Source organism: Hyaena hyaena, unplaced genomic scaffold, assembly GCF_003009895.1.
Source record: "Hyaena hyaena isolate Hyena2069 unplaced genomic scaffold, ASM300989v1 scaffold_588, whole genome shotgun sequence".
Lineage (NCBI taxonomy): Eukaryota > Metazoa > Chordata > Mammalia > Carnivora > Hyaenidae > Hyaena > Hyaena hyaena.
Window position 1 is genome coordinate 416472 of NW_024081222.1, and position 25967 is coordinate 442438.

A 25967-nucleotide genomic window follows, 5' to 3' on the forward strand; every position below is an offset into this window, starting at 1 on the left:
TTGAAGATTTTGGTGGCTTCCTGTCTTACATTCAGGTCTTTCATCCATTTTGAGTTTATTTTTGTTTATGGTGTAAGAAAGTGGTCCAGGTCGCTGTTCAGTTTTCCCAAAACCATTTACTGAAGACACTGCCTTTATTCCATTGGATATTCTTTCCTGCTTTGTCAAAGATTAGTTTGCCATACATTTGTGGGTCCATTTCTGGGTTCTCTCTTCTGATCCATTGATCTGAGTGTCTGATTTTGTCCCAGTACCATACTGTGTTGATGATTACAGCTTTGTAATACAGCTTGAAGTTTGGGATTGTGATGCCTCCAGCTTTATTTTTCTTTTTTTGTAGGATTTCTTTGGCTATTTGGGGTCTTTTCTAGTTCCATACAAATTTTAGGATTGTTTATTCTGGTTCTGTGAAGAATGCTGGTGTTATTTTGATAGAGATTGCATTGAATATGTAGATTGCTTTGGGTAGTATCAACATTTTAACAATATTTGTTCTTCCAATCCAGGAGCATGGAATATTTTTCCATGTTTTTGTGCTTCTTCAGTTTCTTTCATAAGCTTTCTATAGGTTTCAATGTATAGATTTTTCACCTCTTTGGTTAGGTTTATTCCTAGATATTTTATGGTTGTTGGTGCAATTGTAAATGGGATCAGTCCCTTGACTTTCTTTTAGGTGCTTCATTATTGGTGAATAGAAATGCATTGGTTCTGTGAGTTTGCTGAATTCATGGATCAGTTCTGGCAGTTTTTGGTGAAATCTTTGGGTTTTCCATATGGAGTATCGTGTCATCTGTGGAGGGTGAAAGTTTGACTTCCTCTGCCGATTTGGATGCCTTTTATTCCTTTGTGTTGTCTGATTGCTGAGGCTGGGTCTTCCAATACTATGTTGAATAACAGTGGTGAGAGTGGACATCCATGTTGTGTTTCTGATCTTAGAGGGAATGTTCTCAGGTTTTCCCCATTGAGGATGATATTAGTGGAGGGTCTTTCATATATGGCTTTTATGATCTTGAGGTCTGATCCTTCTAGTCTTACTTTCCTGAGGGTTTTTATCAAGAAAGGATGCTGTATTTTGTCAAATGCTTCCTCTGCATCTATTGAGAAGAGCATGTGGTTCATGTCCTTTCTTTATTGATGCCATGTATCACATTGATTCTTTTGTGGATATTGAACCACAGTATCAATAACCTGCATCCCAGGTATACATCCCACTTGGTTGTGGTGAATAATTCTTTTAATGTATGCTTGGATCTGCTTGGCTAGAATCTTGTTAAGAATTTTTGCATCCATGATCATCAGGGAAATTAGTTTATAGTTCTCCTTTTTAGTGGGGTCTTTGTCTGGTTTTGTAATCAAGGTAATACTGGCTTTATAGGATGAGTTTGGAAGGTTTCCTTACATTTCTATTTTTTGAAACAGCTTCAAGAGAATAGGTGTTAACTCTTCTTTAAATGTTTGGTAGAATTTCCCTGGAAAGCCTTCTGGTCCTGGTCTCTTGTTTATTGGAGATTTTTGATTACTAATTTGATTTCTTTACTAGTTATGGGTCTGTTCAAATTTTCTATTTCTTCTTGTTTCCATTTTGGTTGTTTATATGTTTCTAGGAATTTGTCCACTTCTTCCAGATTGCCCAATTTATTGGCATATAATTGCTCATAATATTCTATTATTTTTGTTTGTATTTCTGCAGTGTTAGTTGTGAGCTCTTCTCTTTCATTCTTGATTTTATTTATTTGGGTCCTTGAATTTTTTGTTTTGATCAAACTGGCTAGGGGTTTATCAATTTTGTAAATTCTTTCAAGGAACCAGCTCCTGGTTTCATTGATCTGTTCTACTGTTTTGTTTTGTTTTGTTTTGTTTTGATGGTATTGATTTCTGCTCTAGTCTTTATTATTTCCCATCCTCTGCTTATTTGAGGTTTTATTTGCTATTCTTTTTCCAGCTATTTAAGGTGAAAGGTTAGGTTGTGTATCTGAGACCTTTCTTCCTTCTTTAGGAAGTCCTTGATTTCTGTATACTTCCCTCTTATGACTGCCTTTGCTGTGTCCCAGAGGTTTTGGGCTGTGGTGTTACATTTTCATTGGCTTCCATGTATTTTTAAATATCTTCTTTAGCTTCTTTATTAGCCCATTCATTCTTTACTAGGATGCTCTTTAGTCTCCAAGTATTTATTGTCTTTCCAAATTATTTGTGGTTTATTTTGAGTTTCATAGCATTGTGTTTTGAAAATGTGTATGGTATCTTGATCTTTTTGTTGAGGGCTGATTTGTATCCCAGTATGTGATCTTTTCTGGAGAATGTTCCGTGTACACTCGAAAGGAATGTGTATTCTGCTGCTTGAGGATGGTATGTTCTGAATATATCTGTTAAGTCCGTCCAGTCTGGTGCATTATTCAAAGCCATGGTTTCCTTGTTGATTTTCTGCTTAGATGATCTGTCCATTGGTGTAAGTGGGGTGTTGAGGTCCCCTACTATTATGGTATTATTGTCAATGAGTCTTTATGTTTGTGATTAATTTATTTATATATGTGGGTGCTCTTACATTGGGGGCATAAATGTTTACAATTGTTAGGTCTTCTTGGTGTATAGATTCCTTCTATGATATAGTGCCCTTCTTTATTTCTTGTTACTGTCTTTATTTTAAAATCTAGGGTGTTTGATATAAGTATGGCTACCCCAGCTTATTGTGGCGACTGTTAACATGATAGATGGTTCTCCATCCCCTTATTTTCAATCTGAAGGTGTCTTTAGGTCTAAACTTGGTCTCTTGTAAACAGCATATAGATGGATCTTGTTTCTTAATCCGTTCTATTATCTTGTGTCTTTTGATTGCAGTGTTTAGTCTATTGACATTTAGAGTGAGTACTGAAAGATATGAATTTATTGCCATTGTGTTGCCTGTAGATTTGGGAGTTTCTTTTTTTTTTTTTTTCTTTTCTTTTTTAAACATTTTATTTGTTTCTGGGAGAGAGAGAGACAGCATGAGAAGGGGAGGGTCAGAGAAAGAGGGAGACACAGAATCTGAAACAGGCTCCAGGCTCTTTGCTAGGTGTCAGCACAGAGCCCGACATGGGGCTCGAACCCACGAACCATGAGATCATGACATGAGTCGAAGTTGGCCACCCAACTGACTGAGGTACCCAGGCGCCCCTAGAGTTGGAGATTCTGGTGGTGTTTTCTGGTCCTTTCTAGTCTTTGTTGCCTTTGGTCTGTTCTGTGTGTTTTTTTTTTCTTCTTCTTGTCTTCCCTCAGAGAGTCCCTCTTAAAATTTCTTGCAGGGCTATTTTAGTGGTCATGAACTACTTAGTTTTTGTTTGTCTGGGAAACTCTTTATCTCTCCTTCTATTTTGAATGACAGCCTTTCTGGATAAAGAATTCTTGGCTGCATATTTTTCTGATTCAGCACCTTGAATATGTCTTGCCACTCCTTTCTGGCTTGCCAAATTTCTGTGGATAAGTCTGCTGTGAATCCGATCTGTTTTCTCTTGTAGGTTAAGGACTTTTTTTCCTTGGCTGATCTGTTTTCTCTTGTAGGTTAAGGACTTTTTTTCATTTGCTGCGTTCATGATTCTTTCCTTGTCTGTGTATTTTGTGAATTTGACTATGATATGCCTTGTTGATGGTCAGTTTTTGTTGAATCTAATGGGAGGTCTCTGTGCTTCTTGGATTTTGATGTCTGTGTCTTTCTCCAGGTTAGAAAAGTTTTCTCCTATGATTTGCTCTAATAAATCTTCTACTCCTTTTTCTCTCTCTTCATCTTCTGGGACCTCTATGATTCGGATGTTATTCCTTTTTAATGAGTCACTGAGTTCTCTAATATTTATATCATGCTCTTTTGCCTTAGTTTCCCTCTTTTTCTCTATTTCATTATTCTCCATATGTTTGTCCTCTCTATCGCTGATTTGCTGCTCTGCTTCATCCATCCTTCATGCTGTGGCATCATTTGAGATTGCATCTCAGTTATAGCATTTTTAATTTCGTCCTGACTGGCTTTTACTTTTGTTTTTTTTGTTTTTTTGTTTTCCTATGCAAATAAGGATTCTACGCTTTTTTCAACCCCAGCTTATTATTGTGATTCCAAATTTAGGTTCCGACATCTTGCTTGTATTTATGTTAAGTCCCTGGCTTTCATTTTTTTCCTGTTTTTTCTTTTGGATGAATTCCTTCATTTTGTCATTTTGAAGGAGGAAAAGGAATTAATAAAATAAAAAATACAAGTTAAAAATTAAAAACAACACAAAAATGTTAAATAAAGGATGTTAGATTCTAGGTGTGTTTTTGTCTGTTTGTTGAAAGCAGATTGGTAGAGAAAAAGGAAAGAAGAGAGAAAGTAGAAAACGTAGGAAAACATTTGAAAATTAAAAAAGGAATCCATAAAATAGAATAAAACTTAAATGATGAAAGTAAGAGAGAAAATATAAAAAATAAAAATATAGTAGAAAAAGTTAAAGAAAAATCTGTTGTATAAAAATGGAAAATCAAAATAGATCTTTCTCTTTCTGCACTCAAAATAAGAGAAGAGAAATAATTGAATAGATGGTCCAGAAAACAGAATGAAATACGATTGAAATTACATCCAGTTTGCCCTAGAAGTCAAACTACATAGTACTTTATAGTCTGTAAACTAATCAGGCATAGAGACTTGTTGTTTCTATTGCAGGGTTGGAGCATTTGGACAGGGCTTGGTGTAATGGCACTTTTCTCCCCTATATGGTGCTGTTTAGCTTACTGGGGTGGATTGTTGTGGTGCCTTTAGGCATGTGCTTAAAGCATGTGCCATGCATGGGGAGAGGTGAAAATGGTGTCACTCAGCTACCTAGTTCTTAGCATCAGAATTCTGTGCTCTCGCAGATTAGCAATCAAGTACCCTGTCTTTGTCTCTGGCTTCTGTCCACTCCCTGCTTCTATACTGTCCATGACCAAGTCATTAACCTGTCAGGCGGTATCTCCCTCCTGAGTTTTATCTCAGATAGGGCTGTGTTTCCAAACCCTTTACTGAGGGCCCTGTGGTTTGACCCGTTCAGATCCTCTGGAGGAGAGTCTTGCTGATCAAGCTGCAGATGCCCAGAGACTGTGGCCGGTTGCCAGCCTGCCCCCAAAAAAGTTTGCAGTATTGTGTAGCAGTAATGTTTCAGGGATTATGGTAAATCACAACACACATCTGGCACCAGGCTTCACTGCCCCTGCAATGTCCTTATTACAACACCAGCAAATTTGGCTGTGCAGAGTTTCAGACTCTACACTTCCCTGTTTATAGATCCCTAATGGTATTTAAACTCTCTTCTTTCTCCTTTTCTTGTTCAGTGCATTAGGGGTATTTCCCCTCTTTCTCTCTCTCCAGCTGCTTTTGGGGAGAGTGCTTTTCCTGTACTCTTCCTCCTGTATTCGTCCTCTCTCTGCAATCAAAACCAGCTCCCTACACTCTGCAGCTTCTCTCTTCCCCATTTCTTCTCTCTGCACTGCGTACCTGCTGAGTTCTGTGGCTCAAGTTATGAAGATTGTTGTGTCAATCCTCAGATCGATTTTCTAGGTGTGCAAGATGGTTTATTGTTGATCTAGCTGAATTTCAGGGATGAGAGAAGCAGAAAACTTCCATGCTACTCCACTGTGTTGGATCCTCCCCTGTAATGGTGTTTATAATGTATGATATTGTTTTGAAAAAAAAAATTAGAAATAGCTTGCTACATGGTACATTTTTTAAAAATACAAAAAAATTGAATTTGGGTCTATCTATGTTATACTTAGAAATCCGTACTATTTTCAAATCTTTTAACACTGTTTTATCTACTTTGCACCAAATTATGGCAAATGACTTTCTTTTATGCAGCAGTACTCCATAAATTATGCTTTCTTGTATGGAGGTTTCTCTAGTTACATAGACTTTCTATACAAAGTTGGCATGTTCTGTAGACATAAGATGTGATATGCCACTGATTGTTATTAAGTTATCACTGGGATTGCAAGTTCCATTGGAGAAAGGAGCATCAAAGTCATTTGGATGTCTATTTTATTGACCACTTAAAATATGCAGTTTATTTATTTATAAACATTTAAAGTTTGAAAACAGGATAGCCTAGATGAAATATAATAGTTTTTCTTTTTATTTTCTTAAGTTTATTTTGAGTGAGACAGAGAAAAGGCATGAGTGGAGGAGGGCCAGAGAGAGAGAAGGAGAGAAAGAATCTCAAGCAGGCTCCATACTCAGTGCAGAGCCCAATGTGGAGCTTGAACCTATGATTCATAACCTGAGCCGAAATCAAGAGTCAGACACTTAAATGAGTGAGCCACCCAGGTGCTCTGAAATTGGAGTTTTTCAAGCAGAATGTTGCTCATGTTGAATGTAGTTCCATTTTGTCTCCTTGGATGACAAAAACTTCAGGCTGACATACTCTTGTTTTGGTCACCTGTGATTGGTTAATGAGATCCAGCTTAGTTGGTGATATCCCCTTTCATCCTCTGTGGGTGGATTAAAGCAATTCTGGAATGGAAGCACTGAGCTAGTCTTACATGGAACATTTCTTTCCACATGTCTCCTCAAGAGCATATGCAATATATAAGAATCTATCTGTATCCTTCTTGCTTTTTTACATTCCAGAAACGGGTATAGAAACTTTCACGGTGTGGTGTGAATTCACCGTTGGGAAAGGAGCTTGATAAGTATTTCTCTGCCAAGTGCCTAGTTATTTTGGTAAGTTCATTCTTGATAATGTGATCTGATACAAGGAACATGGTTTTATCTAGTATAAGAAGCTGCTGCTTAACCTTGATTCTTTCTTTTATCTTTGGAATTTTAGTGGGATGTTGCTTTTGAACCAATTGACCATCTTCTAATCTTTATTTCAAAAGCCAATGCTGCATTAAGTGCTTCCCTGAAGGCAGTGTGCTACAGGTAGGGGGTCAGTGAAGGTGGTCACTGGTGGTTCTAGCTTCCCATACCATTCAATTTGAGGAAAAAACCCTTGGACTTTTATAGTTTGTTAGAAAATGAAGTATGAGATCTCTCATTAAAAAAAAGTCCTTTCTTTTGTTGTACTGATACTTAGTGGGCCTTTTATCGTTAGAATTACATTTTGAAAAATTTGTTTGGTGAAAAATAAGGCTTATGAATGAGTAGTCATTCATTAATTTTGCAAATATGTAGTAGTTGAACATACAAACCTAGTAAGATGCATTTCCTTTTTCCAAAGAGTGCTTAGTTTATTGTGAAAGATCAAGTCAACAAGTATGACAAAAACCAGTGATCTGGGTGATCAGTGTGCTGGGTAGGCACACAGTGCCGTGGCTGCAGAATGGAGGGTTACTTAACCTGGAAAGGTCTAGTCATAGCTTTTCACAACGGGGTTCTCAGAACGTGCAAGAGTTAACCAGGCAGAGAGTAGAAGAGCTTCCCTTGGATGAGGGAGCTGTGTTTGCATGGACACATACTTCTGTCTGGCTGATGTTCTGGAAGAGGTAGTTGATGGCAACATGTGGGGTAGGTCAGATATTCAGAAGATAAATTATGAAGGAAATAAGTTATGAAGATAAAAAACTTTAGATTTTTGGAAAAGTTTTAGAAGAGTGACCTTATGAGACTTATATTTTAGATCACTTTGACAGTATCCTGGAGAGCTGGTCAGAGCCACATGTGTTGATTGGAGACAGAGAACTGCACTTTTGTATTTTGGTTATGTAGGTGAGAAATGATGAAGACCTGAACTATCAGTAGTGGAGGAGATGGAGGGAAAATCACAAATCCTAGAGATTGGAGTTTTAAAAGCCCAGTGACTGCCTGAATATCAGGAATAAAGGGAAAGAACTAAAAGATGCCTTCCGGTTTTCTGGATTGAGTAATCAGGTGGTGGTTGGTAGCATTCACCCATGTAGTAAATAAATGAGCTCATATTAGATTTTGGATGTGTTGAGTTTAAGGTGCCTCTGCAACACCCAGGTGGAGAAGTCCTGCATGTGTAAACTGGAGCTCATGAAGGAAACCAGAGATGGAAATACAGAAATCTGAAGAACTTGGTGCATAATTGGTAACTGATGTCAGTGATATTCAAAAGGGACCAAGAAAGGGTATGTAGTAGAGGTAGAAGAGAACAAGGCCAAAGATGTGGTCATAGACTGATAGGGATGATTGGTGGATATGAGTCCTTGAAGGAGATTGAGTAGGAGTGTTCAAAGTGGTAGGAGGAGAATCAGGAGAAAGGCCAAAAAAGTGAGGGAAGGCATGTTTTGGAAGAGGATGTGACCAGTAATGCTACAGAGACTTCAAGTGAGCACTGAAAAGTAACTATTGGATTGAGTAACTGGAAGGCCATTGGAGACACTATTGAAAATGTTTCCAGTGCAATGGGACATAGAACCTACAGTTCATTAGGTTGAGGAAATGAAGATGGTATGGGCTTAATGTTTAAGCCTCAGTATCTTCTTAAGAAATAGAGAGACAACGCCGGAGAGGACTTGTAGCTGGATTGGGTTGTGGTTGCTTGTTGTTGTCATGGAAGAAACTTGAGCATTTTTGTAAGCTGAAATTAGTAAGGCATAATGCTTTGGCCTAGGCAAGAAGAAAGCTTTTTCCATTGAAATAGGGTACAAGCAGGAAAGATGGATACTAATAAGGTGAAGATTGAGTGTATGCTAGGAGATGGGGAGGTAAGAACTGGGAGGATTATTACTTGGTCATTCTGTACCTCCCCATAAAGAAAGATAAGTTATTTAAAACCAAAAGAAAGCCGTGTGATTTTTATGATGAAGAAACTAGTTTCACTGCATAGAAACTTGGGGATTTATAAGTCTTTAAGCCACCACGGAGGAAAAGTTATTACTTAGTAATATCATAGACATTCACTTTTATTTAAAGAATCCTGGTAGAAGACAAATTGGAAACTCCATGTACTGTTATTTTCTTCTACCAGAGGATTTACTCAAATTATATTACTGTCATGGCATTTTGGAGCTTGAGGACCATAGCACTATTACAACATGAATTTTTAGAGCCAATTTTGACCACAGTGAAGTGACTGTAAAGGCTGAAGGTCAAGAGTATGATTGATTGGGTGATTGCAGTCCCTTTTAAAACAAATTAGAGGTGGCAGGTTTGCCATGGGCAAAAAGTCCTGCAAGGAAATGAATTTCATCAACATTTAAAACTTCTTAGATCATCAAAAAAGAGTTTAATGTTTAAAATATAGACACACACACACACACACACACACACACACACACGAATGACTTGCATTTGTAAGTCTAGCCTGATTTTTTTGTTAAATAATAATATATAAGCACAAATTGGGTATGTTTTTTATTTTTAATTTAGGGACTGGTACCCTAAATGTTTATCAGTTCACTTTATTTACTTTCTTTATTTGTCTTTATTTATTGTCTTTATTCAGTTCACTTTATTTACTTTCTTTATTTGTCTTTATTTATTGTCTTTATATTTGTCTTTATAATCTCCTTAGTGATTGGATTTGTGATTATTCATTTGTGTTTGGGATCCCTGGTTTAGAAGGAGGCAGGGGTACAGGAAGGCACCAGGACCAGTGTTAGGAAACAAAGGGCCAAGGAAGAGACAAAGCATAGTGAAGGAAATGTGGGGGTGTCTCTCATCATGGAGTAAGAGGAGATGGTGGTTTTGGAGAACGGATATTTCTCAGGAAACCAATATGTGTCCTACTCCAAGCTCTGCGCTTTCATGTATGCTACTTCCTTACAATAATCTTGAAAAGGTAGATATTGAAATCATTTGTAGTTTCAAAGGGCAAAGTAAAAGGAGGTGAGAAGATGCCAGAAAAGAACTTTTAAAAGTAACGGAAAGTAGTGATGACAGTGACAGTGATTATTACTTCAGTGTAGCTGATTATGGTGCTTTTTATTCTGATATTTTAAAGAGAGAATGCAGAGTCTTTGGCAGAGTGAAAAAGGTTAATGTTGATTATTAAACTGGTTATATGTGGGCTAGTTGAACTCTCTACTTTTGTATACTTGGAAGTTTTCATACTGATAGTTTTTTTAAATGATCAAGCAAAGGAGTAAAATAGTCTTCGTTGTGACAAAAAGTGAAAGACATAAATGACAGCATTGGCCTTTGAACCCATTTTTGAGGCAGAATTACTGACAAACCATTTAGGGAATGAAGACGACCCTAAAATCTGCTTTTTTTTTTTTTTTTTTTTTAAGTGTGGTCATCTCAGCTTTATGTGTCAAGACTATGAACGTTAGGTGGTTTCTTCATCTTTATCCGATGTGTGAAAGTTTTGTCCCAGGGAAGCAGCATTTATATTTTAAGAAAGGCCTGGGCTGGAACTGTCTCATTGCAGGAGGTATACAGCTCCAAGGAGGGGATCAGAATCTAGTCAGTGAGCATCCATTTCTGCAGAACACAATAGTGGGGACCGAAGGGAGCTACAAAGGCAGGAAAATAAGATCATAGGTAATATTTATGGAGGGCTTACTCTGCTCTGGGCACTCTCTAAACACTTTACTTATATTTAATCCTTACAACATCTCTAGAAGGTAGGGACTATTCTTTCTTATTTACTTTTATTTTTTTATTGTGGCAAAATGTACAAGACATAAAAATGACTGTCTTAACTATTCTTAAGTGTACAGCTCAGTGGCATTAAGTACAGTCCACATTGTTGTGTAAACCATCAATCACCACCATCCCTCTCAGAACTTTTTGTCTTCCTCAGACTGAAACTCTGTCCCCATTAAACACTAACTCTTGATTCCTATGTCCCTAAGCCCCTGACTACCATCATTCTACTTTCTATCAATTTGACTACTCTAGGGCCCTCACACGAGTGGAATCATACAGTATGTGTCATTTTGTGACTGGCATATTTCAACATAATGTCCTCAGGATTCATCCATGTTGTAGTCTGTCTCAGTTTCTTTCCTTATTAAGGCTGAGCTGTATTCCATTGTACACATGGGCTACATTTTGTTCAATTATATGTTGATGTACTCTTGGGTTGCTTCTACCTTCTGACCCTTGTGAATGGGTGTAGAAATATGTTTGAAATCTTACTTTCAGTTCTTTTGGGCATATAGCCAGAAGTGGAATTGCTGGCTCATATGGTAATTCTATGTTTAATATTTTTAGGAACCACCATACTACTTTCTACAGTGGCCTCACCATTTTACATTTCTGTTGGTAGTGCACCAGGGTTCGGATTTCTCCAGATCACAGGTAGGTACTCTTCATATTTTAGTATTACAGAGGAGGAAGAGAGGTGCAGAGGTTGAATTGACTCACATTGCTAAAATGCAGATCTGAATTTGAACCCTGTAGTCCAACTCAGTACTTTTGTTTTCCAGGTAAGATGGGTCCCAGAGAGACATGATGGGACCCAGAGACATGATTGAGGGCACTATGCCCAATGTAGTATCAGAGCCTGGATTCAGACCCAGGCAGTTAAGCACTCTTAGAGTTAGTGTTGGTATTCCTTTTCTTTTTCCTTTTTTTTGGATAAAAATGGTCTCTAAAAAAATTCCACATTTTGTAGAAAGATACTAATTTTTGAATGTCTCTAAATAGTTTTTTCCTGCCATTCTAAATTTATGCTTTAAACTGTTATTTAAAATATATGCCGTATGTTCTATTTTCTTTTTGTTTAGATTTCTTGGGCAATATTTTGCCTTTACATGTTTTGAATAAATATAAAATGATTTTGGTGGAATTTATTTACATCTCCACTCTGCCTCCTCCTGCCAGAAAGTTTACCTTCAAATAAAAGCAAGCAAAATTATCTCAAGCCAGATTGAAATTGGGGGAAATTTGGAGGGTATGACAGTGAATTTTCCAGCTTTCTCAACAGAGGAGCAACAACTAGGAAGTGTACTTATTTTTTTAATCCCTGTGTGTGTTTTGCTAAAAGGTGTGGATTCTCCCTCAGAGAGTAGTCACCTGAGGTGGCTTTGTGTCATTCTGAAAACAGTTGCATTCTTCAGTAATGCAGTCATGCTGGCTCAGCGTGGCCTGCATGTCCATTCGTGTTGTACCGTGTCTCCACAACTTCTCTGGTCACTGCCAGGGAAGTCTCCTGTGAAAATAACAGACTTAAAGTCCTCTTGACCCTCTTCATCTAGGCAGGCCGTCTGGGTGGGTGGCTTCTGTGCTTTATTTTAAGATTGGGCGGCTGGGTGTGTGTGGCCTCGAGTTCCTCCCCAGGGTTGGGGGTGGTGGCTTGTACAGTACGCCATCATAGCGGAGTGTTGGTTTTAGATAGAGACTCCTGGTCCCATTGTATCAGGGACCCACCATTGGCAAAGATGAACATTCCGGTCTGGAAGATATCTTTTTTTTTTTTTTTTTTTTAATTTTTTTAATGTTTTATTTATTTCTAGGAGAGAGAGAGAGACAGCGTGAGCAGGGGAGGGTCAGAGAGAGAGGGAGTCACAGACTCTAAAACAGGCTCCAGGCTCTGAGCTGGCAGTCAGCACAGAGACCGAAGCGGGGCAAGAACCCAAAAACCGCGAGATCATGACCTAAGCGAAAGTCGGACACTTAACCGACTAAGCCACCCAGGCGCCCCAGGAAGATATCTTTAGAATAATCTCTAATTCAGAGGTTTCCAACCTTGGTGTATACTCCACTTCACCTGGGGAGCTTGAAAAAATAATGATCCCCCCCCCGCAAAAAAAAAAGAAAAAAAATGAGGCTTAAGGCCCATCTCCAGAGATTCTGATGTAACTCATCTGGTGGGTGCCCTGGCCATTGGGGTTTGTAAAAATCTTCACAGATAATTCTAATGTATTGTTAAAGCATAGGATTGTTGTTCTGATTTCTCTTGAGTACCTGTTTCTTTGGGCTCTAATTAAGACTTTTATCACCACAGGAAGTACAGAAAGTCTTTTCTCTGGTTGTCTTTATTAGCAAGGTTTGCTGGAATATGTTTCTTACAAAGGGACTCTCTTCTATTTTGTTTATATGTGGTTGAAAATTATTTTCAGATCCTTATGGAGTATGTCTGTATATTCACACAGTTTAGTGCTGGTTGCTGTTGAGGACAGATCTTATGTACTTTGCAGAGCCTTGAATTTCGGAATAGAGAGTAAAGATAACTGTTTTCCAAGATTTCAACGCAAGCTCCAGGTCACTGAGTTCTAATGGCAGTTTCATTTTATAAACTGAAGACTGTGGTGACATTGGAGCTGACATTTCTGCAGTTCTGGAAGGCTTCTCATTTAGACCCTCAGAGAACCTGCAGTGCCTGCCAGCCTGTGCACTTAGACACTCAGCCCTATCATTACTTTGGGAAATCTGGCTATATTGTTGAGTAAACCACACAGTCCATCTGAGGGCGTCTGGTTTTTTTTTTTTTTTTTTAATATTTTATTTATTTCTTAGAGACATCGTGAGCAGGGGAGGGCCAGAGAGGGAGGGAGATACAGAATCTGAAAGAGGCTCCAGGCTCCAAGCTGGCAGTTGGCACAGAGCCCGACACGGGGCTTGAATCCACGAACTGTGAGATCATGACCTGAGCTGAAGTCGGATGCCCAACTGACTGAGCCACCCAGGTGCCCCTGAGGGCGTCTGGTTTAGAGGAATGATTTGTGCGAGCCTCTCCTGGGCTGTTTGAATTTATTTAAAAAGGCAGCGATGGGCCGCATTAGTCGCCTCAGACTCTGTCTCCTCAGGCTCCACTGCTGCCTGGATCGTCCAGTCTTTACCAACTCTGAGCCCCACCCCAGGCTCTGGCGGACCAGCCTGCGGGCACTCCCTCGTCCGTGGACAGATTCTGTTGCCTTATCGAAAATCCAGGATGCAGTTCTTTCATATCAAAGCTTCATAAAACTTAAAAAAAGTGACTATAAACTATTTATGGGAAAAATTATTTTTAATGTTTTATTTATTTCTAGGAGAGAGAGAGAGGGACACAGCGTGAGCAGGGGAGGGTCAGAGAGAGAGGGAGTCACAGACTCTGAAACAGGCTCCAGGCTCTGAGCTGGCAGTCAGCACAGAGCCCGACGTGGGGCTCGAACCCACGAACCACGAGATAATGACCTAAGCGAAAGTCGGACGCTTTACCGACTAAGCCACCCAGGCGCCCCTTATGGGAAAAATTTAAAAAATGGGAAAAAAAGGTAGTACGCTACGAAAGGAGCCATCAGAAAAAAAAGAAACAAAATTGCAGTTAGAGCGTCAAAAAGTGAAATGGGAATATGAACTCTGCACGTTGAGTTGCTTCAAAACAAGAAGAAGAAAAAAGAAGACATACTGAAAAGTTGCATGAAAAAATTAGGGAGAAGTTACGAAGAACACAGGAGCAATATACCCAGGAAGTTGAAATGAAACTACAACTTGAAGCCACTGTTAAAATACTAAACATGGAATTGACTGTAAAAAAATCATTTGAGTAAGTTAGCTGTGAGACAACTTCAAGAAGAACTGGCGGAAAAAAAAAGTCTATGTCATAGGCTTCACTGTAAGTTGTATCATGTTATCATCTTAGTTTAGAAGATGAGAGGATCTAAAGAAATTAGATCAAATCAAAAGTCACTTGCAAAGAGCATACAATCGATATACAGATGCCGTAAGACAGGTTGAGAAAATGGAAGATCATTTGCAAAAACTTGAAGTTGAAAATGCCCAGACAAAAGTTACAATCAAAAAGCAAATGGACGAAATTGAAGAGCTTCGGAAAAACTTGTCAAGTTTGCTGCTGTTGAATTTGAAGCAAATCCCCTAGAACTTTTCCTTTAGGATCTGCTGATAATACAGGTTGAACTGAGGATCTAATCACTACAGCTTACAAGACTATCTAGAGATTTTGAAGAACAATTATATTATCCGGAAAATAAATAGTAAAAATTTATTTACTGGATGTTTACATAATGTTTTAATTGTTTCCCATTGAACATGAACTTGAAGTTGAAAATGCCCAGGCCAAAGTTACAATCAAAAAGCAAACGGACAAAATTGAAGAGCTTCGGAAAAACTTGTCAAGTACAAGTTTGCTGCTGTTGAATTTGAAGCAAATCCCCTAGAACTTTTCCTTTAGGATCTGCTGATAATACAGGTTGAACTGAGGATCTAATCACTAAAGTTCACAAGACTATCTAGAGATTTTGAAGAACAATTATATTATCTGGAAAATAAATAGTAAAAATTTATTTACTGGATATTTACATAATGTTTTAATTATTTCCCATTGAACATATTCTATGTAAAAATCATTATTAAAGATAAAAAACAATAAAAAGGCAGGACGGATCTGACACTCTCCTCCCTGTGTTGGACTGTGGCTTTAATATTATTTGGTTGAAACTTCATCAAAGTCCAGAGGTGAGATTTGGGGTTTGGGGAAACAAATATTCTCCTTGCTTTGATTTTGTTTTAAAAATGAGCATTTAGATGTAAAATTTTCTAGCTTCGTCATTGTTTGTATTCTGTGTTATTTATGAGAGCTCTGTCCGCGGTTGAAGTAGAAAGGATGTATGCTCTTCCTGCTGTGTATCAGAGACCTCATTTAAGGGTAGAAAACGTTTGTGTTCCTCCAGTAGTGGAGGACAAGGGCTTCTTGACCGTCTCCGAAACCTAACAGATATGGACAGAGCGGAGAAACCTATACATGTATATGTGTGTGCCCTTAGGAATGTATGTAGTATAACCATACATAGTTTATATTCATACATGGCTGATAATTCAGAGTAACAGGAAATTCTCATAGGGACATCTGCCATTCACCTCCTCGTTTTTTTCAAAGAGAGGCACATTTCGGTTTGATCTGCCATTCACATTTAAGTAATTTCATAATGGTTGTGGGGGCTGGATGGGAATGGTGGCTGTCTTCTCCCATTTGTGTGGATTTCTCCTCTTAAGTTCATTACCTCCGTGACAGGTTTGTGTGGAGGGGTGGAGTGAGGTTTCTGATGGGTGAGGGGGACTCATTGTTCAGATCAAAGAAAGGCAAGGGCATCTGTTCATTTCTGATGTCTTAGAACATGAAGGCCATGTTTCCCTGGAAGGACATGAAGGGGACCTTGGATCAGTTGGAATGATTTTTTCTGCTCTGATTTTTTCTTACTCTCATTTGATTGCCCATCACGTTCCCTGTCATTACTCCCTGCTTGTTGACCTCCAGGGGCTGATTAGTTACACACGTCACTAAGAAAAGGTCAAAGGTTTTAACAACGGGGCACTTAATTTTCTATTGCGTTAAGTTAGTTTTTAAGATGCCATATGTTTGAAATGAAAAGGCAGCAGGGTACCAGCAAATTCTCTTTAAAAATGTGTGGAGGATGTTCTTGTGGCCCCTTCTCCCAGCCCCAGCCCCGCCCAGGGGCTTTCAAAGCCGGGACCATTTCTAAGGGGAATAGTTCAGAAATGGTTCCCTTCCGTCAGTGATAGTTTGTGGCACCTTCATATAGGATGTGTAGAATCAAATTTTATATTATGATGGGAGGGGTCACTAATATAACAGTAAAGCCATTGTGTTTTTTGTAAAACTAACAAACGTTACTCCAATTTTATTGAAAATGGGGATAACTTACTCAAAAGTAAAGCTAGTGTCAAATGATTACAGTGAGCCACTCACTTCTTCCACGTCAGTCAGTCTCTGTTAAAAAACAAAGATGAGTAAGACATGGTCCCCCCCTCTAAGAACTTAGGAAGAAGCTCCTTATGCCATATATCTTCTTAGCCATACACTCTTCCATAGTTACCAATCACGCCCATCTCCCTCCTTGTCCACTTACAGATGCCAGGATGACAGTTTTCTCACGTCTTGGTGCTCTTCCTCTTTGGAATGCAGGGTGCTCTTTTCATTGTGGCACCTGGTACTCCCAAGTGTGGTCCTAACACAGTGGTTTCCAGTACCCCTCCCCACCTAGATCTGTGTTTTCACAAGAACCCCAGCTGACTTGGGCATACGAGATGGTTCCATTTCAGTTGGTCTAAGTAGGGCCCGAGAATCTGCATTTCTAGGGAACTCCCACGTGATGCTGTTGCTGGTCTGTGGACCACACTGGGGATAGCAAGGCTTTGCTCTAGAAAGCCTACTTAATCTCCCCCAGTGCCAGAGAATAGCAAAGATGTTTGGCTTTTCTGCTAATATGGGAGAGCATACATAGCTAACCAAATACCTCTGCCTAAATACTCTCATGGGGAGTCAAAGTTAAAGAAAGTACATGTTTACTAGGTGCTAGATATAGTTCTCAGAATTTTATTAATATACTTGATATTCACAACAGTTTTATATCTATTTTTATAGATGGGAAAATTGAGGCACAGAGGGATTAAGTAGCTTGACCGAAGTCACATTAACAAGTGAAAGAACAGGGCTTTGAATGCAGGCAGTATGACCTCAGCACCCCAGCTTTGAAAGGATTGCTGTATGCTTCCTCTTTGTCTAAGGTGTTAATATTTGTGGGGAAGTGGAGTCAGATCGTGGCTCAGAAATGAGCATCTCGGTTTGGATAGTAGGGTGGTTCCAGAGGGCAGGCTGTTTCCAGGTATGTGGTTGGTATAAGGTATAAGCAATAGAAAGTGGGCCATGCTAATCATGTTTACTGGGCAGAAGTAGTAGAGGAAGGTGAGACAGGCCCAATGCTAATAGCTGAGGAAGAAGAGGGCATGTGTAGCAAACTTTAATTTTAGCATTACAATGCACCTGATACTACGGTTTACATTCATTATTTCTTTTGAACCTTATAATGATCTTGTGGCAGAGGTACAGATTTTAAAGATAAGGGAACTGAGGTTTGGGGAGCTTAAGTGATTTTCCCAAGGTTGACAGAGAGAAAAGTAACATAATTTTAAATTTGAAGTCAGTTGTTCTACGGCCTCCCAGGGCAGGGCCTCAGAGCAGAAATTAAGCTACAGTGGGGAGGTTAGAACTTGGTTGTTGACAGTGCATGTAAACGAGATGCTTGGCCAACGGATAAGTGCAAGAACACACAGGCTACAAAGCAGAGAACCTACAAGACTCACTAAGTGTTGGTCCTTTAAAACTGGCTTGGAGTCCCCCAAGATCTCCCAGCGTAGGGCTGGTCCCCAGGCTGGACGCAGGGCTGAAACCGCATGTGGGGTTGAGTGGCTCCAAGTTTAAATCTGTTTCCATCTGGTGATTAATGTTGGTTAAAATTGAACACTCTTCCTGACTTCCTGCGTCCCTCATCCCTGAGTCAGCCCAGGAGAGGCCAGTCCTGCCCTTGCTTTGACTCCTGTCCCTGAGACACACACCCTCTGCTGCCACACTCTGCTTCCCTACAAGTGACAGATGTTTCTGCTTTCTTACCCCCATCTTTCTGATTATTACATTTCTTGCCACAGACATTCCTCATTGCTCCAAATATGAAAATCTGAGCTTATTTCCTTTAAATGAATTATTGTACAGCCTCGTATGACCCCATATAAATCTCTTTAACAGAGAGCTAACCTGACAGCATGTGTAGTGTGCCTGGGGAATTCTCTGCCTCAGGATGCTTGTAATGGAGGGAATTGACTGGGCTTAGCTGGTGGGCACTGCTCATTTTTAAATTTTTTTTTGGCAATCATTGACAATATGAAATACCTCCAGAAAGTTCTCCATGAATCTGCTCTGTACACGTGAATCCCAGCCCCTCATGCAGTGTGAAATGCCTCTGGTCCCCTTCCTCTCTGGGTAAAAGAGCAGGCTTTACTTTCTGATGTGGCCCCTTTCTTCTTTATCCTTACGATCAAAAACATGCATTCCATTTTTTCAAAAGGATGCTCTCTTTCTCTTTTGTAAGTGTTTCTTTATTTTGGGAGACAGACAGGGAAAGAGAAAATCCCAAGCAGACTTCATGCTGTCAGTGTAGAGCCTGAGTCGAGGCTGGATCTCATGAACCATGAGATCATAACCTGAGCTGAAATCAGGAGTTGGTCACTGAAGGGCACCTGAGGGGCACATGGGTGGCTCAGCTGGTTGAGTGCCGGCTCTTGATTTCGGCTCAGGTCAAGATCTCCTCTCTCTCCCTCTCTGCCCGTCCCCTGCCTGTCTGTCTGTCTCTCAAAATAAATAAACATTAAAAAAAGAGTCTGTTGCTTAACCAGCTGAGCCACCCAGGCACCCCTAAAATGATTCTCTTTTAATGATAGAAGCATCAGAACTATATGACAGAAAGATAAGAAATAGAAAAAACACCTACATTCACCATCCTAAAACAGTGATTATCAGTTTTTATACTCTTCTGCAATGATTTTTGCATATTTGTACCTGTTGTTTTCTGTTTGCATTCCCCTTTATTACTACATAATCTACATCATTACCATTTTAATGGTAGCATAATATTCGGTTGTGATACTGTACCATTAATTATTTAGCTCTGTTGTTGACACGTACATTGGTCCCACCTTTTCAAAATTATTAATAACACCGTAAGGCACATCTTTGTGCATGTAGGTATTTCCGTATTTTGAATTAGATTCTTATGAGAGAGTCCCAGGTGTGGCATTACTAGGTCAAAGAGTATGAAGAATTTTATGGCTTCTAAAACATATTGCCAGATTGCTTTCCAGAGGAGTGGAACCAATTTACAATGCTATCACAAAGTCATTTGTTTCCCAGATGGCTAGCCAGGGTTAGGGATGTGGCCTCTCAGAGTAGGAGAGGAGGAGGAGGGAGGGGTGTGTGTGTGTGTGTGTGTATGTGTGTATGCACATGTACACACAAAACTCACAGATTCCTATGTGTGCTGATTTAAGCCTCAAGGACGTTATGCATTGTTCTTGTTAATAGGAATATACTAGGTGTCTAATTGTCCAGTTCAGTGTTTAATATTGCAGTGTGCTAGACAAGGAATAAAGCAAGTTATATGTATTTCCTGTTTCTATGGAATTTTGAAGATTTAAAGAAATTGGCAAAGGTTAGTTAAAAACCTTCAGCTACTGTGACGAGTTTCTTAGTGACCCTCTCCTTTCTGAGAATACCTAATGATTTGGAAGTGAAGGTAGAATTTGAAGGAGTTCCAGAACAGGCAGAGGAAGTACCTGGGCATATGCTCAGGAGCATGCCTACCTGGGCAGCAAAAGTTCCCTCACCTGGTAACTGTAGTTTTTCAGTTGCTAATGGAGTGCTTGTGTTGAGAAGGATTTTGAGGTCACATCTAGGCTTTAGTGGGGAAAGGTACTTTGATTCATTAGTAATTTGTTCTTGATCTAGATTTGTTCATTATAGTTTTCTCTAATTCTTTCTGTTTCCCATTGGACTGTAAACATTAAATGCCTTAAAAGTAGGGACTGTACCTTTTAAAATTGTTACTTTTTATACCTGTCCCCTGGATTGTCTAGCACATTATTTTGTGTACTATGTATATAGTGGCTTTGTGTCGTCTGACTGACTGAATGAATGAATGGAGGAAATGAAGGCTGCATCCTCGGGGTCCTACCAAAGCTCTGTGATGACGTGACAGGACTGCACTGGCCTTGTGCTCTCATGTAAAACCTGCACCAGATCTCCCAGGGGTAGAGGAGGAGGAGGCTTTGGTGGGGAGATTACCTGACAAAGGTAATGCTATTAAAGACTTGTGACTTTATGTTTTACTCCCACATCGTCTAACAGGACCTCCTTGTTTGACAGATGAAGAAACAGAGCCAAGTGTCTTCCTTAAGGTCTCACAGATAGTGGATAACGACCGAAAACTCAGACCTGGTCCTTCGGTTCCTCCTCTGGTGTCCCTCCTGCTACGTGGTGTTGACAGAACTTAGGGCACTTGTTTTGCTACTCCCATCCCCCCATGCCCTCACCAGGTCTATATTTGGAGTTTACTTTGCTATATGCCCACGTTTCCCCTCTCTTGTAGCTGCACAGATGTGTTTATAGAGATTGTGACCTTGATGCAAGAGTCAGATCAGGTCCAGAGCCATAGAGGGGTAGAGGTCTGTATTGAGAGCCAAGGCCTAGTGAGGGATCCAAATTCAGTTTCATACAAAATTACAGCTTTGCATTATCTGTGGATTTGAATATAAACTTTGTATTTCAGAGGAAGAATGCTCAGTGTTAGTTATGGTACATGATTTGAGTGTGTATTTGCCACAGTTGTGATCCTAATAAAACTCTGATTATGTTCCATATGTGCAGCATAGAGATTGAAGGTTGTCAAGGGAGCATTAACTTTGAGTTTCTTGATTTCTCTTGTGTGACTGAAATCTAAACCTCAGTGTTGCATTGTGGTTTTTCTTCTTTCCTCTCTGTAACCTTTCACCCTGAATGTGACAAGCACATTTGTTTGCATAGTTGAAGTTCTAAAGCTAAAGGCTTTAATAGTGAGGGAAGTGCCTGTGGTGAATGCCAAATGGCACCACTGAAGAGTCAAAGCAGGAGGGAGAATGAACAGTCTCTGGGACCTTCCAACAGCCATGTGATGTCTGCCCTGGGATTTGAATGATTTGTGGATGACTACAGCCTGCTCAGTCCACGATGGCTCGAGGCTTCTTGAAATTGATGTCAAACACATAAGCTGTCAGTAGTTATAGCTACTGGGTAATCGGGTTTGAAATTTATGGGTATTTACATTTCAGAGGGCTTTTACTGTGTTTCTATAACTTTGGGGTAGAAATGTTTGTCCTTGGTATGACTGAATAGCTTATTTTATGCATGGTGCCAGTGTTTCAAACTGTCTCAGTGTGTAAACACCTTTTTCCTGGGAGAGCACAGATATAATCTTGTTAATCCTATTTGTGGACTAGTGGACAGGGTGATTTCTAGCTCCATACTGCCTTTTGTGCAATAACCGGTAATATGGTTATACAGTAAAAAGAAGATAGAAGATTCTTACTGTTGTGGATAAACATTTTGTTACAACTTGCTGAGGTAGGTACTTTTTTTACTTTGGTCTCAAAGGGACTTTTTTTCCCCCTCATGATAGGAACTATAAGCTTGTTCTCAAAAATTTAGAAAATGAGGAAAAATTGAAAGAAGAGAGAAAATTAACCCAAGGTCCTTCCAGTTGAATACAATCCACTTATAATGTTTTAAAAATTGTCTGCCATTTCTTTCCTATATGTAATTTTTATGTGCTTAGAATCAGTCTATTTATGCAAGTGTTTTTTCTTTCTACTTAATGCATGTTTTTCCTTGTTACGTAATTTCCTTTACAGATAACCTAATTTTTCATCAAGAGGCAGTTATTAAAATATTTGCTTATCTGGCAGTGTCTGGACCACAGGCTCAGCTCTTTGTCATCAGTGGGGTTTTGTACTGCCCCTCAGTCATGGAGACAGACTTGGGTGGGTTGTCTGTTCAGTCAGTGGTGATTGGGCTCCCTCTTTCCTCTGACAGAAATTAATTGGCACAGCTCCAGTATTTTCCCAATTGCAAATTATCCTCTAGTGAGCTTTTTGTGCATGAAGCTTGGTATGTTTTTAGGATTAGTTTTTTAGAATGTTTTCTCAGAGTTGAATTGCTGGTCAAAAAGATAAAACATTTTTGATGTTACACACACACACACACACACACACACACACACAGTTTTATGTTGCATAATATTGTGTATATTTTTTTCCATAAGTTGATACTAGTAACACCAGACATAGGAAACTAACCACATGCTACACATGAACATCATTTATTATTGCTGTTTAAGCTTTGTTAACTTAATGTGCAAAAAAAATAGCATTGAATTTTTAATTTTTTGTTTGCTTGGCAGTGAGTTTGAGCATTTTGGCATATATTTGTTAACTATTTGATTTCCTGTTTTATGAATTACCTCAGCTCAGCTTACAGTTGTGGTGGGTAGGAAAGGGTGGTGCCTGTGGGAATCTTGGGGGGCAGGTGGTTAGGACACAGAGCTGCCCTGCACACTTGGTCTTGAGAGGCCTCACAGTGTGCCTTACCCAGTGGCAGGTAAGCATCCATCCTACTCACATTGCTTCAAGAGATGAGAACCTTTTAAGACCGAAGTAAAGGGAGGGGTGCCTGGCTCATTTAGTAGAGTGTGTGACTCTTGGTGTTGGGGTTGTGGGTTAGCCCCATGTTGGGTATAGAGATTACTTAAAAATAAATAAAATCTTAAAAAAAAAGGTCTGAAATAAAGGGAGAGTATGAGGTTTTAATTTTTATCAATAAATGGAGCATGGATGTGAGATTCTTTTTAACTTTTTAAATATAGCCTGCTACAAAATTATTCTTCCATTAATTCTTTCCTCAGTTATTGCCTACTGGACCAGGTATTCCTGGCTGAGGGAACACACTGTGTAATGGCCTCAAAGCAGAAAGTGATATGTCCTAGGAAGGCAGACAGAGCAGGGGCACCTGGATGGTGACAAGGCAGATATGGATGAGGTCACAGAAGTGGGAAGGAGCCCAGTGATGCGGAGATTTGTGGGTCCCCAAGAATGCCGCAGGTGAGCACTGCAGGATTTGAGCTGTAGGGGTGTGGTTCTGTATTACTCTCTAGAAGGATCACTGTAGAAGTGGATTAGAGGTGAGCAAGAGAGGAAGCAGTGACTCTCAGTGGATGCCTGCCAGGGTGGCCTTGGCATGGGGTAATGGTGGCTTTCATGCCGCTGCTTCTTAAACCTGTGGCACAGGACCATAATTTTTAATTTCCATTCTGTTTTTGATTTTTGTAAATTTTAAGAAATGTGAATTACTGGAAGAATGTGGCAGCTAATTGTTCCAAAAGGATTTATGTACCTACTTTCTGTCCTTATATAGGTTGGCACCAGGTATCTGCAGACCACCCTTTGTGTAGCCCCAATTGTTTAATTTTTTTTTAATGTTTTATTTATTTTTGAGAGAGAGATAGAGACAGCATGAGCAGGGGAGGGTTAGAGAGAGGGAGATACAGAATCTGAAGACAGGCTACAGGCTCTGAGCTAGCTGCCAGTACAGAGCCCGACATGGGGCTTGAACCCACGAACCATGAGATCATGACCAGAGCTGAAGTCGAACGCTTAACCAACTGAGGCACCCAGGCACCCCTGTGTAGCTCCAATTGTGACTACTGCTCTAGCATGCACTTTGTATGCATGGGGCAGTGGTGCACTGTTAACATTCTGTGCCAGTCACTGTGTGGTGCACAGGATAAACAGACGTGAAGTCAGCAGGGTCTCTGCCTTGTCTGATTCTGTAGTCTAGCTGAATTAGGGGAGAAGCAGATGAACCTAGGGTGGACCAGTAGGACTTACTGGTGGGTTAGACGTGGAAGATTTAAGGAGAAGGAGAACTGCAGGCTGCCTGGCAGGAGGAGGGCTTTTAGACCTGGTATGTGTGAGATTCTGTTTGGCCTTGAGCTTTTCTTTTTTAAAGAGAACATATTAATTTATTAACAACAAAATGATTTACATCTGATGCAGATTTGAAATGAATTTCTAGGGAAGAAATCTGGACAGCTGGAGGATAGGGGTGGGAGGGAGCCTTACTTTTCAATTTATATCCCTTTATACCTTTTTAATTTTGTAGTGTTTCTGTATATCACCTATCCAACAAAATATGTTTAAAGCTAGGTTTTTTTTTTTTTTCAACAGCTGTGAATAAATTGAAATAAGAAATGTGGGAGACTTATATGATGAAAACTTTAAAATCAAAGGGATATCATAGGAGGATTGAAGAAATGGAAAAAGGAAGTTTAGAAAGGAAGGCTCAGTATTGAAAGGGGTCAGTTGTCCAGAAATGTGTAAAATTGGTGCTTTCCCAATTCAAAAGATTTTTGTTGCTCGGGGAGGGAGTTGGCAAATGATACAGAATTCACCTACAAAAATAAAAATATGAGAAAAGCCGGGGAAATTCCGAAAAAGATGAACAACAAGCAGCACCTGTATGTTAAGATACATTATGAAGCTGTAATTACTTAAACGCTGGGACTGGATAACTTCAGCTTCTTGCTGCAAAAGAAGAAATAGGCAGACAGATCAACAGAACAAAATAGTATCCAAAAGTAAACATGAAATGGACCTGAAATTAGATGATGATAATGATGGTTTTGAAACCACTGTAGAAAATATATTTTCTAATAATTTAAATGTTTAGGGAAATGAGATTAAACAAAATGCATTTTTTCCTCTTTCATTCTTTACTCAGGTGAATTCCATATAGATCAAAGATTAAAGCATGAAAATATGAAAAAGTAAACCTATAAGAAAACATGGGTAGACTTATTTGTAATTTTGGGATGGTGAAGACCTTTCTCTAAACCATACAGTTTTAATACATATGACCAAGAAAGAGTTGCCAGTAACTGTCTTAATTTTAAAAGAATTCATAATGAAAAATGAAGTAATGAAAACCTATTAGTCCAGTAGTGTGTGTGTGTGCGCGCGCGTGCATGTGTGTGTGAGAGAGAGAGAGAGAGAATTGGTAGTTTAAGAAAAAATATACAATATTATATAATATACAGTATACAAAATATACAGGTATATCAATGAGGTATTATTTTTGGCCAGTTTGGCAAAAATAAAATAAAATTCTAAGCGCTCATGAGAATTTGGGCAAACAATCTCTCACCCCAAAAGCATAAGATCCACAGGCAATATCAAAGTAGATTGCATGTGCCTTTTTCTCTAGAAATCCCACCTTTAAGAAATTACCTTCCTTCTGTACTTACACTATGATGTGCTAAGATATGTGGGCAAGGATGCTTATTCCAGCATCATTTGCTATAGCTAACACCTGGGAGACCATAGCATCTCAGTGTGGCTCTGGTTAAATAAATCCTGGCACCCCCAAATGGCAGTATGATCTGTAGCTGTCCAAAGAGTGAGGAGTATGTATAATATGCTGACAGAGGAAAAATACCAATGCATGTTGTTCTTAAATGAAAAGCAAGATGTGGTCTGTGACCCTGTTTATAGAAACACTCAAAGATAATGTTTTATAGATTAAATAAATTCCCCCATCTTTCCAAAATAGGAAACTTTAACTGTTGTAAGAAGGGTGACAAAATAACTGAGGTAGAGATTGTGGATGGGTCTGTTGGAATTATGTGTGTGTGTGCTTATAGTCTAATTATTTTCAACTCAGCAGGGGTTATCTGAATATGAGATTATAGAGTTTTCTTTCTCTGTATTTAAA

The 25967-nt window shown here is 39.3% G+C and overlaps 1 protein-coding gene across 7 annotated transcripts in view; it reads left to right on the plus strand.

The window, feature by feature from the left end:
• Positions 1-25967, plus strand: part of FARS2 (phenylalanyl-tRNA synthetase 2, mitochondrial) — a 609022-nt gene that overhangs the window by 121304 nt on the left and 461751 nt on the right. For 5 of the 7 annotated variants that reach the window (XM_039256852.1, XM_039256849.1, XM_039256850.1 and 2 more), the window contains one exon: positions 11093-11179. The exons of the other annotated variants lie outside the window; for them this stretch is intronic. Coding sequence is in view for 1 of the 5 variants with exons in the window: in XM_039256849.1 (XP_039112780.1) it covers positions 11093-11179 (87 nt within the window). In the remaining 4 variants the exon portion in view is untranslated. Of the gene's footprint in view, positions 1-11092; positions 11180-25967 lie in introns of those variants that run through there. 7 annotated transcript variants of the gene reach the window in all.